The sequence below is a fragment of the Gopherus flavomarginatus genome, chromosome 7 (assembly GCF_025201925.1).
Source record: "Gopherus flavomarginatus isolate rGopFla2 chromosome 7, rGopFla2.mat.asm, whole genome shotgun sequence".
Taxonomy (NCBI): Eukaryota; Metazoa; Chordata; order Testudines; family Testudinidae; genus Gopherus; species Gopherus flavomarginatus.
The window spans coordinates 14,769,030-14,789,179 of NC_066623.1; the positions used below are offsets into that span (position 1 = coordinate 14,769,030).

Here is a 20,150-nt window from a genome sequence, read left to right on the forward strand (position 1 = left end):
GGCAGAGCTGAAGCCAGAGTTTGGGGCTGACAGCCTGAGCCCCGCTATCTGGGGCTGAAGTCAAAGCCGAAGCCAAAAGTCATGGGGATGTGTTAAAGTCACGGAATCCGTGATCTCCATGACCAAATCATACCCTTGCTCATGACTAGTACTACAACTTCATGTATACCTCTCAAGCCAGTTGTTTACATAAAACTAACTTCAAGTACCCATCCATTGTCCAACCAAGCAAAGATAAGGGTGGACCATTAGAAGTAATGGGAAAACACTGAAACAACTTGAAACTGAAAAGAAAACCCCCGTCCTGCCAAACTGAGAAAGCAGGGAATTTCCCTCACCATAAATGAACACAATCTGAGGACACATCTACTCTTAAAACGCTATAGCTTGCACCACTGTAGCATTTTAATGATGATACTTTATCCCAATGGAAAGAACACTCCTGTTGGTGTAGTTAATCCACTTCTCCGAGAAGCGGTAGCTATGTCAGTGGGAGAGGTTCTCCAACATGGTGCCATCTACACAGGGGTTAAGTCGATATAACTATGGCGCTCAGGCATGTGGATTATTCACATCCTTGAGCATTGTAGTTCTCCTGGTATAGGTCTGTAGTGTAGACCAGACCTGAGAGAAAGGACGCCTACTCCTGCAAACCCTGTTAAAAGGAAAAGGGTTTGAAGTGAAAGGATCCAGAACTGAGGGACTGTCTTGAAGGCCTGGGGTTGTTTGTGAACGCTGGATTCTCCCCTTAGGGCTAGGGGGCATGCTGGGAAACTGAGCAAAGGCAATAGGCAGTTGTATTAGAAAAGGGATTTTTATCAGATGTATAAAGACCTAAGGCTGGGTCTTTATGTTTATTTTCTGCATAACTTGTATGTGTTTGTCTTCCTTACTATTTCATCTTTGAATCTGTGCTTTTTCTATTATATAAATGTTTTATTTTTCCCCCCAAACAGGTTGTGCAAACTGCGTGGAGTATGTCTCCAAAAGTTAGCTGGTAACGGGGGAGCAGGTTTCACTCCTTCAGGGGTGATGAACCTCAGGGGAAGAGTCTTAGCCCTGGTCTATACTGGGGGGGAGGAGAGGATTGACCTAAGATACACAACTGCAGCTATGTGAATAGTGTAGCTGAAATTAGCGTATCTTAGGTCGACTTACCTGGCCGTGAGAACTGCAGCAAGTTGACTCTGCAGCTCCCCCATAGACTCTGCTTCCGCCTCTCGCGAGCTGGAGCTCCACAGTCGATGGGGGGCACGTTCAGGGATCAATTTATCCGAGTCTAGACGAGATGCGATAAATCGATCCCCCGATAGATCAATCTCTACCTGCTGATCTAGCGGGTAGTGAAGACCTGCCCTTAGTGTATGGTAGTTAAGAACTTGGAGTGGATGGATCTGGGGACTCAGAATGGGAAGGGTTGCTGAGAGTGAGTAGGCTGGTGGTAGGCAGGGTGAGATCGTTATGCTTGTAGGCTTGCTATTGGTGTCAGGGCTTTGAGCTACAGCAGCATAGCAGTAAGGCATCTGAAGTTATAAGGCAGGAGAGTGAGAGAAACCCTTACTGGTCTGGGTGATCCTCAGAATGTCTCAGCTTGGTCCAGCCTTTAAGGCGCTTAAAAGTAGCCAAAGATTTTTGTTCACTTCACATGTATATGTTATACAGAGAGATAAGGTAGGTGAGGTAATATATTTTATTGGACCAACTGCTGTTGGTGAGAGAGACAAGTTTTTGAGCCACATGGAGCTCTTCTTCAGGTCTAGGAAAGGTACTGTGAGCGTCACAGTTAAACCCAAGGTGGAACAGATAGTTTAGCATAAGTTGTTAGCACGTGTTGTAAGGGACCCTTCAAGATAGAGTGACCTGTTAACACCTCTGCAATCATAGGACAAAAAGAGGGCATTAGTGCATTTCAGGTTGTTGTAATAAGCCACAAACTCAGTGTCTCTATTTAGTCGATCTGTTCAGGCTCATCTTTTGAAAGGTTGTGCAGGTTTCCTTTGAAGATGAAGACTGATATGTCAGAAACGTCTCTATGTATTTCGTCTCTATGTATTGATTTCAGTGGGCTTTAGATCAGGCCCCCAGTGAAGAGGTATAAAACTGGGTTTGACTTCAAAGAGAACAGAATCAACAGCCAAACCACTATTGCCATCAATGGGAGCAAGATTGGATCTTGTGTTCTGTAAACATTACCAACCCAAATACCATCATACTTTCTCATTTTGATTTGGTCATTATTATTACTCTGGTGTCCAGCTTGGTACCTACAGTAAAAGGGCACAGGATGCCATTGGCATGAGGGGCCAATTCCCTCTCTCCCCAATCTAGAAAGCATAGTGCATGCAGCTTTGCAAATTAAAAACCTACATTTCAGCAACAAAACAATCTTTTACAATAGGCACCTAGGACATACTGCCATGCTGTACATGTCCTATAATAAGGGAAATTTGCTGTTGTACATGTAGAACTGACAATGTATTTCATTGTTACTATTTTAAATCTCAGCCAAGGCTGGTCAGAAAATGTGAAAAGCCCAATATAAGCCATGGCCACTGAAATTTCATCCAAACTAACAGACTCATTTGGGACCACTGTTTCAGACAACTGTTTCATTGTTTCAGTCAAGTTGTTGCTGGTTGTTTTTATAAGCTGCACTTGACATTTAAAATATCAGCTCATTCAAAACATTTTGCAAATGGGGTGACACCTACCCTGTATCATCCACAAACTATACTATATAACAGGACTGAAGATCCAAACTATTGAGATAATTATCAGATAACCTCTATGTCACTGTCAGAATAAAACAGCCGTAAAAACACAGGCAGGGCAATATACAGCTTGGAATCTGCTTGCAGAACTCCCATTCATTTCAGTGGGGATGAGTCAGGGAAATTAGTGTATGTGGCCCTTAGGTTCCATGCTGGAAATGCCCCATAGTAACATTTTCAGTACTTGCACTTGTAGAAGAGTTTCTTAACTGAAGTAGCATTTTGTTAGTCATGTCTCCATTTGCAAAGGCAATAACTGCACTACAGTATGCTAGCTTTGAGCGGAGAGTTACAAAGGGGAAACTGCCAGAAGATCCACAACATCAAGTGCTATCAGCCATGGGTGAAAAAGATGGAAGTCCCCTTAACAAACATCCGATGGCTAGGATGCTGAGTGAAAGGTTATGTTTCAAGTCACTCAGCCTCTTTCAAAGTTTCACTTTGAAACTTCTGAGTCAAATTCTCCTCTCGCATCTGTGTGGATCCAGTGAAGCAAATGGATTTGTTCCAGTGCAAACAAGAGAAACATTTAGTCTCTATTCATATTATGTTTTCCACATTGGGGTTAAGCGATACTGAACAGTGATAGCAGCAGATGGTGTGAGAACAAGGAAATACCCATTTTCAGATGCTATAGCTTTTTAGTGAGTCTGTACTACAGCTTGTGCAACTGGTTATTTGTAAAAGTGATGCTTCAGAAAGCATCACTCGATACGTACAGAATTATCATACTTACGTAGTTTAAAAAAGTGGCCACACGATTTCCAGTCCCTAAACGCTTGAAAGCATCAGGTTCATCTTTCTATAAAATTAAATGAGAATCAACTGCAAACTTCAAGAGCACAAACAACAAAGACACAGAGGTACTTACATAGTTAAGAAACGTTGCTAGCCTATTTCCTTCCGTTTTGAGTGTGCTGTCAAAGGGTCGCTGTAATAGATAACAACTTTAACCCAAGTTCCAAACAGGCTCACACTAATGTTACATGCGTGTAGCTCTCTGCAGAAACAATTCCAGTAGTTTGACACAAAATGTGGACACTTTATATGGAGTGGCATATAAAGGCATTATGTCTTACAGCCAAACTACGTTTTGCAATAGCATGCAATGTGCACATTGGGAAAGTATACGTAGAATTGAATCAATGCAGATCTTCAGCAATCAGAAGCGTCTGAATAGAAATATTAGGGCATAGAGCACAAACATTCTGCAAATAAATATTATAACCCTTATGAAATTTTCAGTGTGGATGGCAGCTGTATTGGTATTACTGGGCCTGATCCAAAGCCCACTGACGTCAATGGAAAGATCCCCATTCACTTCGGCAGGCTTTGTATCAGACCCCTAGTTTTCCTAAATGTCTGATGCAGCAGCAACAGTGCAGGTCTAACCAATTGTTCCCACATATAACCAGGGGCGGCTCTAGGCATCGCACACCAAGCGCGTGCTTGGGGCGGCAAGACACTGGGAGCGCTCTGCTGGGCGCTGCGAGGGCGGCAGGCAGGCTGCCTTCGGCGGCTTGCCTGTGGAGGGTCCGCTGGTCCCGCAGCTTCAGCGGACCTCCCGCAGGTGCAGGCTGCCTTCGGCGGCTTGCCTGTGGAGGGTCTGCTGGTCCCGCAGCTTCAACGGACCTCCCGCAGGTGCAGGCTGCCTTCGGCGGCTTGCCTGCGGAGGGATTTCTGGTCCCGCGGCTTCGGCAGACCTCCCGCAGGCGCAGGCTGCCTTCAGTGGCTCGCCTGTGGAGGGTCTGCCAAAGACGCAGGACTAGTGGACCCTCCGCAGGCAAGCCGCCGAAGGCAGCCTGCCTGCTGTGCTTGGGGCGGCAAAATGCCTAGAGCCGCCCCTGCATATAACATACTCTCTCTCTGAGAAACAGCCGAGTATTTTTAGCTAGCTGTAACAGGTTGTAATAGCAATAATGACAGCAGCAAGACACCTCCAACTGTCTGGGATTAATAAATGGAACAAGAATCTCAATTTATCATTAATCCCCAGAAAATGCTTGGGGGCCTCATTCATTATTGTTTAGGAACACATGCTAAAGTCAGTTTAGGAGCGGCATCAATCACCTCCCATCACCGATACAAGCTACAATTTATTTTAACATCTCAAGTGCCAAAAGCAATAAAGAACTTCAGCCAGGAGATGTTAAGATGTATTGTTGTGAAGGAACAAACAAGAAAATCCTGAAGATTAGACAGGTAATGGAGAAAATCTGGATAAAAAAAAAAACCCACTCAAAAATATAAACTATTTCAAATCAATTTTGGATGCAAGAATACATCTGTCCTGAAATGGATTCACAAAAGGCACTGTGATTTAAAACATACACAATCAACTTGAAACCAATAATTGATAAGAAAATGTTTAAAATTTGGACCATCACAGGCTTGTCGTGTTTCTGCCAAATGCAGCCTATGTGAAGATTGTGGAATTTGGGTTCCTAAAAACAGGTCTGAAAGTTTTGAGTGATTGACATTAGTGCTCAAAGTGGGACATACTGTACAAAGTTCTGTGAGGAAACAAAGAGCTGCAAAATTGCGTGGAGATTGCAAAATATGGGAATCTGCAAACGCACCTGGAGCGGAGAGAACCAGTCCAAACCCATACTGAGTCTAATTGTTGCCTTGCCTTAACTTTGGCAGCAATTACTAGCTAAATTCCAAGTGCAGCTCCTTCCTAAGTGCCTAATCCAAGAGTAAAGCTTATTGCTGGTCAATTTGATGGCTAATTTGCATTCTTTATTGAGAGTCTATCAACTTCCTTTAGTTCAAAGTCTTTAAAGAGAACATAAATATATTTATTTGCATCCAGAGATTACATAGACTCCAAGTTAACAGGAAAGTGATGTTCAGTAAAGCTAACAAGCCAAAACTTGCTTATGAGCAGTAAAAGTCTGGTAATGAACATGAGCTGTCAGTGTTGAAGTTTTGTTTTAATGCTGACGAAGGCCCTGAGCCTGTATTCAGAAACATTAATGTGGAACTATGTGCTCATAAAATAAGTGGGACCCTGATGGGCACAGGGAGTCCATGATAGTGGGTTCAAATGTAGGACCAGAATCTGAATTCGGATTTAACTGTAACAAGCTAACAAAACATTGGTTTAAACCAAGCAGTTATAAATGGAATATATCCTAAAAGGACAGCGACCCATAGCTCCCCAGTAGGGTTGGCATGGTCACTGACTGTGTTTAGGTGGCACTCGTGGACTCCTACTGTCTCTTTCTGTCTGATACTCGGATACCCAATCCTGCAAGGTTCCAAGTACCTCCTGCAAGCTGTTAAATACCAAAGCAAACAGAGGTCACTAGCCACCTCTCATGGTCAGGCCCTAGGTTAATATTAAAATCATTTTTCATTAAAACAAACATTACATCATCTCTCAAAATGAACCTTATTTTAAAGTACTATTTGCATTCAGCATTAATGTAGAATGAATTTGACACTGTGATCTTACCCTTGAGAAATCAAAATGTGGTTCATACTGTCCTCCCATTCCATAATTAGCAACCTAGGGCGTGGGGGGAAATAAACACATTTAATTGCAAATTAGATAGTTGGGAGGACAAATATTTTCTTCTTGAAGGCAAAGACCCAAACCATATCCACACATGGAGAGGAAGTGGCTCTTAACAGGACTGCATTGCACTCTTATATTGTCACATGTTATGTTTAGTCCACTCTTTTTCTATGCCAAAATAAACACAAGAATACATAAATAAATACAAAGTAAGACGGAAAATGTTTTATTACATTGAAGGGATGTTTAATTAATTGAATGTGGTCACTATAATCGTCTTCTCTTGCTGGATAATTCAGAAACTATTTTAAAATATTAAGCAGAAACTATTTTTTTTTTAAATAAAGCTGGAAGTGCTGGTCCTCTGGCAACGTTCTGTTAGAATATTTGACTGTTATAGCAAGAGGCTAACAAATGAAAGAATAGAAACAATGATTTTTCACATGCTTGTCCACCACCTCTTTCCACTTCAATATAACACATATAATCCACTGGCCAGGGTGTATTATGTGCTCCTCTACGTGCCTGATCCACAGAGGTTGCGAGTCTGTTAAAGCTCCAGCTACAGAGCCTGGTTTTAGAGGGTGCATTACACACGCATGGCCAGTTTCATGCATGGACCTGTAGAGGGACAGGGAGTACCAAAGGTGGATTTAAACCACCCTTTGCCTCCTGACACGATTTAGTGCAGCCTCAGGGCTGTCCTATACTCTACTCAGCTGCCACAGCCGCTAAGTAGCTATCTGGCACCTGAAAATAGCCAGAGAGCAGCAGTGCTCTAGCATGCTCTGACACTCCTCCAAAACGGCAGTCTACAAGGGGGATGTAGAGCTGTTCTGCCAGCTCTGTGCCACTTATGGAACCCCTGACTGCAGGGCCATTCCCTAGGAACAAGATGCAGACAATCAGCAGAATAGTGCAAAAGGGCTGGAGCAGGGCTCACAGACTTCAAATCCCTCTCTAGAGGGTCCTAAAGGCAACAGCAATAAGGACGTTATTTTCTTCCCAGCCAGGAATCTTCATTTAAAGACTTCTTATTTTTGCCAAATCTTGGATCCCCGCCCAATGCGCAAGTACAGAGAACTCTTTAAATCACTGGTTCCCAAACTAGGGGGGCAGCTTGTTCAGGGTAAGCCCCTGGTGGGCCAGGCCGGTTTGTTTACCTGCCACTTAGGCAGGTTCGGCTGACCGCAGCTCCTAGTGGCCGCGGTTTGCCATTCTCGGCCAATGGAAGCTGCTGGAAGCAGTTCGGGCCAAGGGATGTGCTGGTCATCGCTTCCCGCAGCCCCCATTGGCCTGGAGCGGCGAATCGTGACCAGTGGGAGCTGCAATCAGCTGAACCTGCGGATGCAACAGGTAAACAAACCAGCCTGACCCACCAGGGGCTTACCCTGAACAAGCCGCGCCCCTAGTTTGGGAACCACTGCTTTAAATGGACCTACATGGCTGCCAAACTAAGAAAAAGAATCCTCCCTTGGGGTGGGGCTGCTGCACCTCCCTCTAAATGGCAGTACTGGCTAATGGACTGCCAGTAATGCAGATTCTCTGGCTCCATGTGTTATTCCTTGGCTGCCCTCTATTCTTCCATCTTTGCTATCCACAGGGAGAACAAACTGCTCCATTGTACGGCTCTGTAGCAGGAAGTGGAATGTCTATGCTGACACTCTTCATGGGGTTCCTGCCCGCCCACACCATGGGAATGTGCTGGTTCTGCGTTGCGTAGGTCTACTGATACCTGCTGAGTGAGATGGTTGGGAAAATCACCCCTTCCTACACTCACTTCCATGTAAGGCTAAATCCTGACCCACCCGACTGACTGGCACGCTTGGAAGCTGCTTACAGAACATTGCAGTGTTAACCCAGGTAAGAAATATCAGAACCAACCTGCAATAGTTCAGCTGTTTTTACTGTTAATCCCGTGATATGCTGCATTCGGTGATTCACTCTGGCAACAACAGGGTCATCGTGTTCCTCCAACCATGAACTGGGTACAGAGGTGAGGGGAAAAGAGCAAAAAATAAATGAGAAATCCAATACTCAGAACAGCCCTACTTCATTATTTTACCTCACCCACCTTCTCTCTAATATCTTGGGACCAACCTGGCTCCCACTACACTGCATACTCCTTCACTCTGCCAGACACAGCTTTACCACATGTGACTCTATATCAGAACCTTTGGTGGTTTCTGAAAGGTTTTGCCACCTGCGAAGTACTTCAAATTTAGTTTCATTCACAGACAGCAGAGACAGGTGTGAAAGCTTTGGTTTTGGTTTTTGCACAGTTTTGTAAGACTTTTACTAATAAAAACTGCAAAAAGCGGGTGTTCGCTCTCGAAACTAGAAGGTGAGAACACAGCAAAGAACTTCCAGGCATAGCAAAGGGCTATTGACATTTTTATCCACCCACTTAAGCCAAAACTTTCTTATTTTAGGCTTCAGTGTCTGAGGTGCTGGCTGCTTGCTGGCATCATTTATTTTTTGAAAAGTGTGATAGAGCATATAAGCAAAAACAGTCAAAGGCAATAACTTTTGAAAAGCTGGAGCAACGCCAGCTTATGTGGCTTAAGCAAATCAGCGGCAAAAGTGCTCCCTTATATAAAATCTTGATAGGAGAAAAAGCTGAGTGATTTGCAGCTTTTCAAGATCTACAGTGATTTCAAAGATTCTGATAGGTATTTATGGTGCATCCAGAACCACTGGGGCAGTTATGGAGTTAGCTGTATGGAGGAACCAGCTACAGCTCATGTTCATCTAAAAAAAAACAACCCCACAAACTTGGGAGAATGCAGTTTTGCAGGCTTGTGATGCTGATGAAGTTGGTTTGTTTTGAAAAACGTTACTCTCATATGCACTGGCAAAAAGAACCGAAGAGACTGCAACTAGGAGTACAGACAATAAAGACAAGCACATGGATTTTTTTGGGCCAGTGCAACCCATCACCATCAGCTGAAGCTGTACTGACCTGCCTGCTATGCAAACCTTTGTTGTGTTAAGCACATAAATATGTCTGCTGCTCCTGAAATGTGCAGTTATTCTGCCAACCGCTAGATAACAGGAACCCATTCTACTCACTAGTTTTAAAAAAAAAAAGAGTGCCTTCTGTTAAAACCTGTCCTGCAACCACAGACTGCCCTGTCCATCAGATATCCCTGCCCAAGATAACACAAGATGGAGACATCACTGTGACTCCCTCCTCCCCTTACCAAATCACTATATTCTGTTTTTAGCACATGACTCAGTTTTTGATCTCGGCCTTTAAGTAAAACTTCCAGGGAACATTTCCACCTTGAGATTTAGCACTGGAAATCTGGGTGCACATTTCTGGTTGTCTAGGTGCAAAATCAGATTGATTTTTGGATTTCAAAAAAGACTTTCCCCTCAGAAGATGCTGTGTGACAGAGTGCATGATGCTGGATACTCTCTATATAGGTCTGATTTTCCTGAATGAGAAAAATGAAAACACAGCCACCAAAGGAGGCAGAAAACATCATGCAGGGAAGTAGGGTAGAGGTAATAGTCAGAAGACTAGGAGGTTGAAAATGTGCATGACGCAGTTGAAACGTAATACAACCAGCCTTTAAGCGTGAGGAAACCCAGTGTCCTGGCCCTCCTGATATTGGGGGAAAGCAAAGGGAAATAACAAATGTCCTTTTCCTTGAGAAGATGAACTTAACATGTGAACTGATGCAATAGAGAGAAGCAACTGGGCTCGCAGGACCTGACATAAAGCCCACTGAAGTCAACGGAAATCTTGCCTTGAAAAGCTGGAAGATTTTCCTGCCCTTCCCCATCACGTTTACAATCTACTGGCTTACTACGGCAGCAACCAGCCTTAGTGTAGTACAGATTAGTGCCTAGCACTCATCCAGAAACTGAGTAAATGCTCTGCAGGAGCTTGACAAGAGAGGGGCAGGAGATAAGACTGATTAACCTTAAAAAGGAAATATAATATGCTTCCCTTTAGAAAAAGATGACAGAGGATTACAGCCCCACCTTGAACCTGGAGAAGGTATTAAGGCCAGGTCTACATTACACACTTACTTCAGTATGACTACATTGCTCAGGGGCGTGAAAAATCCACACCCCTGAGTGACATAGCTATCCAGACCACAAGTCCCTGTGCAAGCAGTGCTATGTCGGTGTGAGAGCTTCTTCTGTCGACACAGATACCGCCTCTTACGGAGGTGGAGTTATTAAGCTCTCCTGTTGGCTGAGAGCATCGTCACCAGAAGTGCTACAGCAGCACAGCTTCACCGATGCAAGTTTGTAGTGTAGACAGGGTGACCAGACAGCAAATGTGAAAAATTGGACAGAGAGTGGGGGATAATAGGAGCCTATATAAGAAAAGACCCAAAAATCATGACTGTTCCTATAAAATCGGGACATCTGGTCACCCTAAGTGTAGGCCCTCAAACCTGATGCAGTAGAGTGAAGGCAATGGAGGGATTTAAAAAGGGTGTTGACGTGGTTACATTGTATAGTCTCTAAACCTCTCTATTCACCATTAGAAGTTTTTCTGAAAAGATATGCTCTAGTTCAAGGGTTCTCGAACTTCATTGCAACGCCACCCACTTCTGACAACAAAAATTACTACACGACCCCAGAAGGGGGGACCAAAGCCTGCGCCTGCCCAAGCCCCTCTGCCCTAGGTGGGGAGGGGTTAAAGCCCAAGTGCTTCAGCCCCAGGCAGGGGACCTATAACTTGAACCTTGTCGCCCAGGGTTGAAGTCCTTGGGCTTTGGCGGAGCTCGGGCTTTGCCTTCGGCTTTGGCCCTGGGCCCCAGCACGTCTAAGCCAGCCCTGGTGATCGCATTATAATGGGATCGTGACCCACAGTTTGAGAACAGCTGCTCTAGCTCAACTACAGGTATAGGACTTAAAGCAGTAATTCATTCAGGGAAGGTCTATAGCCTGACTTATGCAAAATATCAGACCAGATGATCACATGGACCCTTTTGACCTTAAAAACTATATTAATCTATGAAGGTTTAACCTCTCTATAGACATAACTGTTATAACAATTTCCAACATCAGCAAGGTGGTGTGAGACTTTATGTGCAAAGTATTAGAATACTGCTTGATATTCCAAACTGTATATTTTGAGTTTTGTTTGAAAACCATTAGGTACAGGTCTTCTTGTCGCCAAAAGGAAAGGGACAAAAATATTTGTGTTTTTAGATCAGTAATGCTGGACAGACGCTCCACACAAAAAAATCCTGCCTAACAAATTTCTATTATATTACGCTAAACTGTATATTAACGTAAGAATTCATAAATCCTTAAGTTCAGAATTAAAGTAAAGTATCTTTAGAGTTAATATTAGTGTTATTGCTATTTAAAGTAATAGAGGCTCTTGTCTATATAAGTCTCGTAAAGCATCTAAGGCACCAGAATTTGCACACATTCAACCTCCAGAATACAAAAATAAAAGGCATTAATTAAAGGCCGTAAAAAACTCATTGCCTAATCTTAGATGTAGTATAAAACACAGTACACCCGATCTAATCAGATAGATTGCATTCTTCATTGTCAATGAAAGCAGGCAGAGAAGGGAAGAATGTTAAGAAGAGCATGTGGACTAGTGGCAGCTACAGCACTGCCTTCAGGTTGAGTGGAGCTGGAAGACAAAACAGTAGGATGCAAGCTCTTTCACAGTCATCTTACCTTTTTGACACCCTGTAGTTGGCCACTGTGAGGACACCTGTTTTGGGGTCACGTACCGTGGCTCGTGCCAACTGTGCCAAAAGAAATGCCAGGGACAAAATTATCAAAGAATAAATAGTTTAAAAAAACCTTTGTTTCAAAATTCTACCAATTGTCTACTTCCCTCCCCAACTGCCAGACTCTGAATTCCTGGGTTAGATATATATTTCTGGGTGAAATTCTTAGCTCCAATCTGGCGCTTCTTCTGATTTCAGACTAGAACAGTCTATGATGCAATGTGTATGGGATATAGAGGTCGTCCTCCTGATTAGAATCTGGTTCAGGGGCTGCATAAACTATGATATCCGTTACAGCTATAATTTGACGTTGCTTGACGAATAGGTTTGGAAAGTAGTGTTGTCTGGAGTATGGCTTGGGTCAATATCAGCAAGAAGGTACAACAGAAAATTAATGACTCATGAAGTTTGCGTCCTTACTGACAGAGAAGAAAGAAAGTTAACTCTTGGACATTCTATGGATTCAGCCTGACTATTTGAAAGGTGGGCTGAGGTAGATCATAAGAATTGTATTCAGTATTCTCAAGGAGTAGGAGAGAAAAACAATTACTTTGTTATAAAGTAGGTTAGGCATTACAGTACAGGCAACTGAGGAATTCACGAGATCCGGCTCACTGACATCACACGGGAGCATGCTCATCTGAGCAAGAAAGTCCTCAACCTGTGTACTTGATGGATATTGCCTCAATGGAAGTGCACAGGCTCATTTCCAGCTCTTATTTCTCTTAGTGTTGGGTTTACCAGGCACAAGCGCTGGGAACAAGATTATTGGGCTGGGGATGTATCTGCTGTTGGATCAGGTGAGAATGTTCAGCACTGTGGCCTAGCAGAATGAACACTGAACTCCTGAGGTCTAATCACAGCTCTAACATGGTCTGATTGTGTGACCTTGGGCAAACCACTTCACTTCACTGTGCCTCAGTTTCTCTATCTGTAAGATGCATAATTTTTGCCTACGCTACAAAGATGCTGTTGGGATGAACAAGTTACATCACTTTGAAGATGAAGAGTGCCAAACCCACTTACTTACATGTCACCCCTCATTCAATCACAATCTTTCTACACATTTGTATCTTTTTCCAATGCATAATCACATTTTTCTTCATATTTCCCCAAATGTGTCATCTTCCTGTTTCCCTTCCAATCTGCTTGTTAGGATTCTTGTCTCTACCCACAGCTCTTGGCACAACTTCCTCCATAATTCTGACTAATTTGGTATTTTGTTCCAGAATCCTGCTCCATAATTCACAGCAGGAAAGTCAGGCTGACAATGTTTTTCTTTATTTGGACAATGAAGTGTTGCTTTCTGTAATATAATTTAGCTGGCCAAACTCCTCATTACCCTCTATTTCCTTTGGGTTCCCCGTATGGTTTCTTTCTATGGTCACCAGTTGACTTGAACAAGAAGAGAAGCTAAAATATGCCTGGCTACAAACTTATTAATTGGTATCTCATTTGTGTGGTGCTAGAATGCTCCATTTCTCTGTTAAAGCTTGTCTTCTTGACTTTAACTGTGTATTCAGCTCGTAGTAGATCTGACTACAACATATAATTAATAATAGCAGATTAAAAAAAGAAAACAAAAACACCCTAGATTTCATTCCTAAACGAATACACAAAAATGTGTGCAATATATGGTTTCTGGGCTTTATAGCATCTTTATTAAAATTCTACTCTACTATAAATTCCATTCTTTCCTACTTAACAGCACAACAGCTTTTCTTTTCATGCAGAAGTCTCAGTTCACTTTCAGTTTTCTCTCTCTCCAGCCCCGCCCCAGGCTGCTTCTTCAGTATTTCAACAGCACAGCTTTTCCTAGAATCCAGGATGACTGTGCATTATAAGTCTGAGTTCAGTAAGGCTCTATACATTCCTCTTTATGATGTACCTTTGTCTAATCTGGTACATCTGTATTATGAAGAAGCCATTATTAAAATTTATGATTAATTCTATATGCTTCCATGCTACAATGTCCCAGTGCAATCCAGGCCTGTAAAATTAACAGTTTTATTGATGCTTCCAGCGGTTCACAGCTGATAGTTAGGAACAGATTCATGTAGTTTAGAAGGCAATTTTAACATTTGACTAAAAAAAAAGACCGTATTTTGCAAACTGAGCATAAAAAACACCTGGTCACTCTGAACAGTTATCCCCTCTCAAAACACGCATGCTGCTTTTCTTCAAAGACCAAGTCTTGGAACATTTAAACCTGCGGATAATGTCTGGAACTGGGAGGAGAGATTTCTTGAGGAGATATTCTAGAACATTAGGGACAACATGGGAGCTCCCACAACCTTTCCAAATCCAAGACAGTAACACACTAGCTCACAGAGCTCTGCCTGTAAACCTTAAATGATTACTGAATAAAGTTTCCTGGCTGAAATTACTTCTATTTTATTTAGAATTATCCCATCATGTTATATTTTCCACCCTTCTGGGCATAACACCATGGGTTTCAAAGTAAGTCCAGCAGTTAGGTCTGAGACAGATGCTGACAAATTAAGTTTGTGAACTAAGCAGGAATAGTTATAGTTATAAATTCATCTAAAACGATTACATTTACCTACATACACTGGGCCTGATCCTGATCTCACATATACTGGTGAGGAATCGGGAGTAATTTCATTGAAGTTAATGGAGCTACACTGATGTAAAATTAGTGAGAGACCCGGAGGTGATTTCATAGATGAAATCCTGAACAGCAAACACACTAAATTAAGTCAATTGTTAATTATTGTCTTATTATATTTATAGCCCATTTGCTTTGCCAGACTAGAAAAAGCTTCTAGTGATAGAGGCTAGTTTGAATTTTTGTTTTATCTGACGCTTTTGAAGTCCCAAGGACAGTTTACAGCATGATGTCATGGTGAAGCATCAGGAAAAAGATTTAAGTTAATGGAGGTGTGAGTCTTCAAAAAGAAATATCATTTTCTGCCAAAGCGCTTGGGAGATAAACACAAATCTAGCTTCAGAAACTTACTAAATATAATTCATGTTCCTAAAAGGTATCGATTTCTCACTCCATTTCCAATTATCTCTTAAAATATTTCATTCAGAAATACAGAAATGCAAAAAGCTTATCCTGACTGCTATTTTAATCACATAGTTCATAGCAATAGCTAGAAGAAACGATTAACATGAATCATTATGTAACAATCAATATAAATGCTTTTAATTTTAGTGTCTTGCCAGACTTTGCAAAGCAGAATGAATCAAGTTTAACATCTATAATTGGTCTTGAGCTGCCATTATTTTCCCTTTTGCAGTTTAGCAAGTAAAGGAAGACAATTGCAGCACCAGAAGGCTAAAGAAATGTTAGGTGCATATTAGCTGTACAACACAGTATATCATCGTTTATGATATATAATGTCACTGTAACTTAGAAGAGTCTGGGTAAAAAGGTGCCACACCAAGGCTTGAGCCCCTGGCACTGCATCTGATATGCACCTAAGAGCAGAGAAGGGGGTGCTGAAGAATCAAGCCCTCCTCTTCCCAGCTGTCCAGGTAGAAATTAGAGATCCTAAAGCATCTTTGGAAATGAAGTAGGTCAAGCCCTCACCTTGACCAATACTCTTCTTTCATAATAGGCTCCAGCATTCAGGACTGTAAGCTGTTGTTGAGCACACAAAAGCATGCTCTATTTGTTATATTTTACGCAATGCAATAATTCTGTACCAAATGACTTCAGAACACTGCAGCTCCATTCTTCAATGGAGAAACAGCCTAGATCAGACTGAGATCCTGGTTAACATACTTTGTTTTAGGGTGGAATACATTGCTTTTACAACAACAACAATCAAACAAACCCAATAAAAATATACCTCCAAAGAAACAAAAGAGGAAGCATTTAACAACCGAAGCAACGTTATTTCTCTGATTCTTGCTTGATATGCTCTAGAGTAAAATCTTCAAAAGCATCATATTCAAAAATGATTTAGGAGCCTAAGTCTCCATTGAAAAATAATGGGACTTAGGCTCCTTATGAGTCACTTTTGAAAAAGAAACTTAGGCTCTGCAACACTGAGCAAAGCAATGCCTAAAAACCTTTACAAATCTGGGCTTTAGGCCCCTAAGTCACTTAGGCTGCTTTTGAAAGTTTTACCCCTAAGTTCATCGCATGTAGTTGAGTTGCACTCTGTAGTCCAGGATGTGAAATTAGACATTTTGAATCCACTTGCTCAGTCTTCTTTGTTAGATATAAAGTGCTGAAACAGCAAGCACTGGTGAGATGGAAACAGTAGAAGAGGGGACACTTACTTTCGGTTTAGCCAGCTCCTTAATTTTCTCTATTTCTTCATCAGACAGAACATCATAGTATCGGACGATATGGGGACTGTCCCATTCATCTTCTTCCTTAAAGGGAGCTATGAGCAGATGGGGATTTCTGTTTCCATCATGGTACCTGCAGAACAGCCTCTTCTGTCGCCGAGGTGTCTGAAATATAAGTCCCCAAACACACACACATTTGTTTTCTTTAAATGTATAAGACCAAAACCAAAGTGTCCTCTATACCATGTTACCCAAGATATTGGGAAACTGAATGTCCACACTATCTGGCCCAGAAAATTTAAAGGCCCAGATTGTTACTTTACAATATTCTGTGAGCAAAAAGAGTAGTGAATAGTCTTTTCTTCCCTATGTTACCCAGTAACAGCTGTGACATTCTACCCTCTACAAATCATAATAAATTACAGGTTACGGAAACCAAATGACAAAGCAAGTAGCCAACTGGCGAGAGTTCTGTATTTTATATGTAAGGCTTTGCAGCAAGACTGCTGAAACAAAGAAAAGAAAGGTTTCAGAGTAGCAGCCGTGTTAGTCTGTATCCACAAAAAGAACAGGAGTACTTGTGGCACCTTAGAGACTAACAAATTTATTTAAGCATAAGCTTTTGTGGGCTACAGCCCACTTTATCGGATGCACAGAATGGAACATATAGTGAGGAGATATATATACATACAGAGAACATGAAAAGGTGGGAGTCACCCTACCAACTCTAAGAGACTAATTAATTAAGATGAGCTGTTATCAGCAGGAGAAAAAAAACTTTTATAGTGATAATCAAGATAGCCAATTTCAGACAGTTTGACAAGAAGGTGCGAGGATACTTAACATGGGGAAACAGATTCAACATGTGTAATGGTTCAGCCATTCCCAATCTCTATTTAAGCCTAAATTGATGGTATCTAGTTTGCATATTAATCCAAGTTGAACAGTTTCTCATTGGAGTCTGTTTTTGAAGCTTTTCCGCTGCAAAATTGTCACCTTTAAGCCTATTACTCAGTGACCAGAGAGGTTGAAGTGTTCTCCTACTGGTTTTTGAATGTTATGATTCTTGATGTCTGATTTGAGTCCATTTATTCTTTTGTGTAGAGATTGTCCGGTTTGGCCAATGTACATGGCAGAGGAGCACTGCTGGCACATGATGGCATTTATTACATTGGTAGATGTGCAGGTGAACGAACCCTGATAGCGTGGCTGATGTGATTACGTCCTATGATGGTGTCCTTTGCATAGATATGTGGACAGAGTTGGCATCGGGCTTTGTTGCAAGGATAGGTTCCTGGGTTAGTGTTTTTGTTTTGAGGTGTTGCTGGTGAGTATTTGCTTCAGGTTGGGGGACTGTCTGTAAGCGAGGACAGGTCTGTCTCCCAAGATCTGTGAGAGTGAGGGATCATCTTTCAGGATAGGTTGTAGAACTTTGATGATGTGCTGGAGAGGTTTTAGTTGAGGGCTGAAGGTGACAGCTAGTGGCGTTCTGTTATTAACCTCTCCAGCACATCATCAAAAGTCCACGAAAGCTTAGGCTCAAATGAATTTGTTAGTCTCTAAAGTGCCACAAGTACTCCTGTTCTTTCTAAAGAAAAGCAAAGCCCAGAAGACCCCAAAGCAGTGTCTAATCTAGGAATTACAGCCACGTTTGAAGAAAGGGATCAGAGACTGCTCCCCTTCTGCCCTCTATAATGGTGATTAAAATGGTTGCCCCATAGAGACAACTGATTTCAACAGTAGTAAAAGCGTGATAGATCCTTGATAGAAAAAAGCTTCTAGCACACCCAGCTACAATGAGTGTTCAGAATGGTTGACCGGACACACTGGAAGGACAATCATCTGCAACACTCCATGAATGAGCAGCGGAGAGCACTTTTTTCTATGTAGGTTTATATTATGACTTCCGAACACTTAGTTGTTAAACAGCTGGAAGTTCCAGTGTGGACTTAATTAAGAAACATGCTCTCAACTCTTCCAAGTGCAATATCTAAATGATTCCGCATTAGGAAGAACCTAAGCCCTGCACCAGTGAGCCGACTTATACCTACAGAAACCCAGCTCAGTCAGAGAGGGCTGTTGCTACTTAAGGGGGACAAGAAACCACAGCCTACAGGCTTCCTATGTACAGCAGAAGCAGAGTTATCAAAACTATGTTCCTTTCACCATCTACCGGCAGAGAACAGTAAACATCTGGGCTAGTCTATAGGAGAATGATGGGGATAGGGAAAGAGGAGAATTTTTAAAAAACTGATACTATGCAGATTGCTTAAATAATAATTTAAAAAAGAACAATGACTTCCATTTACTCTGGGGCCAACATGAGATGGAATAGCTAGAAAGTTAATAGATTCTGTTTCTATACAGAGGCCACCATTAAGAGGTCAACATTCACCAGCAGATACTACTTAGGGATAATCAGAGAGTTCCCACTATTCTGAATCCTCAATGCAGAGTTAGAGAAACTCCAATAATATCATGGTAAAGAGATTCCAGTGAGTCACCTAAATTCTACCACAACCACTGTGGCTGATTCAATTTACCTACTGCATCTTTCCCCTCAAATATCAGAGGGGTAGCCGTGTTAGTCTGGATCTATAAAAGCAGCAAAGAATCCTGTGGCACCTTATAGATTAACAAGACGTTTTGGAGCATGAGCTTTCGTGGGTGAATACCCACTTCGTCAGATGCATGTACTGGAAATTTCCAGGAGCAGGTATATATATGCAGGCAAGCTAGACATAATGAAGTAGGTTCGATCAGGGAGGATGAGGCCCTGTTCTAGCAGTTGAGGTGTGAAAACCAAGGGAGGAGAAACTGGTTTTGTAATTGGCAAGCCATTCACAGTCTTTGTTTCCCCTCACAGGCAGACATTTTCTATTCCTTTATTAATTTTCCCCCAGAATATTCCTGAATAGAAAGGGATAACTTTTGAAAACAGATCCCTTGCTGATGGCACAGTTACATACTTGCTGGGGCAGTGGCATCTGGCAGGGAGCATGTGTTCTGGAAAGTAGCTTCGGAAAGGAACACTACAAATCAAACTGCAAACTTTACTATAAGCCATAGGAACTACCAGGATATAGCCCTTGGCAGTCTATACAGTAACATGTACTGTAGGAAGAACATCCCAAGTCAGCATGTTGTAGTTCTCTCACCATTTTCACACCTTCGCCTCTGCAGAGAGCCTCATAGGTATCACGCTCTGGCAGGTAGTCAGCAGGTCTCTCATAAACCCCACCTTGTACTGCCGATTCTGTTACAGCTGACGTCTTATTTAGTAGCTTTGCCACTCTCTCTTTCTCCAGCAACTTCTCAAAATATCGCAGGTTGTTGCCTGCCCTCTCGTGAGCAGAATCTTGATTGGGAGAGAATGAAAAGAAAAAAAAATAATGGAATTCATTCATCCTAACTCAGTAACCTAGTCAGAGAAAGCCTTGAGCCCATCAACACTGCACCAGCAATCTTGCCTGTGCCAGCCTCCCCCAGATATAGATTGCTTTAGAATAGAGGCGCAAACATACACAGTGGGCTCCCATCTCTGAAATCCATGAGAACTGAAAGCCAGATTGGCTGCATAAATCGGAGGGAGAGCTCTAGGTGTTTCTTCACCTTTTTTATCCTCCTGCAGAGATGGCTGTAATCCTTTTAATTTTATTTGTATGTTTTTATATAAAATATAAACACAACAAAACCAAAATATATATAAGTATACGCACAACATGGAAGTAGCATATAAATAAAAGAATCCATCATTCATTACTTGCAGAACCTGAAGAACCACCCCCCCCACTAAAACCCTGAACCCATAAGAAGTCATTCAAGGCATCAATTATTAAAGTAACTAAATAGATAAATAAGTGAGAA

At 42.1% G+C, this 20,150-nt stretch overlaps 2 protein-coding genes across 6 annotated transcripts in view; one reads left to right on the forward strand and one right to left on the reverse strand.

The window, feature by feature from the left end:
• Positions 1–20,150, forward strand: part of LOC127055619 (uncharacterized) — a 240,577-nt gene that overhangs the window by 138,401 nt on the left and 82,026 nt on the right. The window lies entirely within an intron of this gene.
• The window catches only part of P4HA2 (prolyl 4-hydroxylase subunit alpha 2), a 52,905-nt gene that overhangs the window by 3,435 nt on the left and 29,320 nt on the right, over positions 1–20,150 (reverse strand). For 3 of the 4 annotated variants that reach the window (XM_050962695.1, XM_050962697.1, XM_050962698.1), the window contains 6 exons: positions 19,442–19,641; positions 16,272–16,448; positions 11,959–12,029; positions 8,179–8,278; positions 6,232–6,285; positions 3,508–3,573 (listed from right to left, as the gene is read on the reverse strand). In XM_050962695.1, the coding sequence (XP_050818652.1) occupies positions 3,508–3,573; positions 6,232–6,285; positions 8,179–8,278; positions 11,959–12,029; positions 16,272–16,448; positions 19,442–19,641 (668 nt within the window). Of the gene's footprint in view, positions 1–3,507; positions 3,574–3,642; positions 3,703–6,231; positions 6,286–8,178; positions 8,279–11,958; positions 12,030–16,271; positions 16,449–19,441; positions 19,642–20,150 lie in introns of all 4 variants that reach the window. The other variant, XM_050962696.1, reaches the window with a different exon arrangement.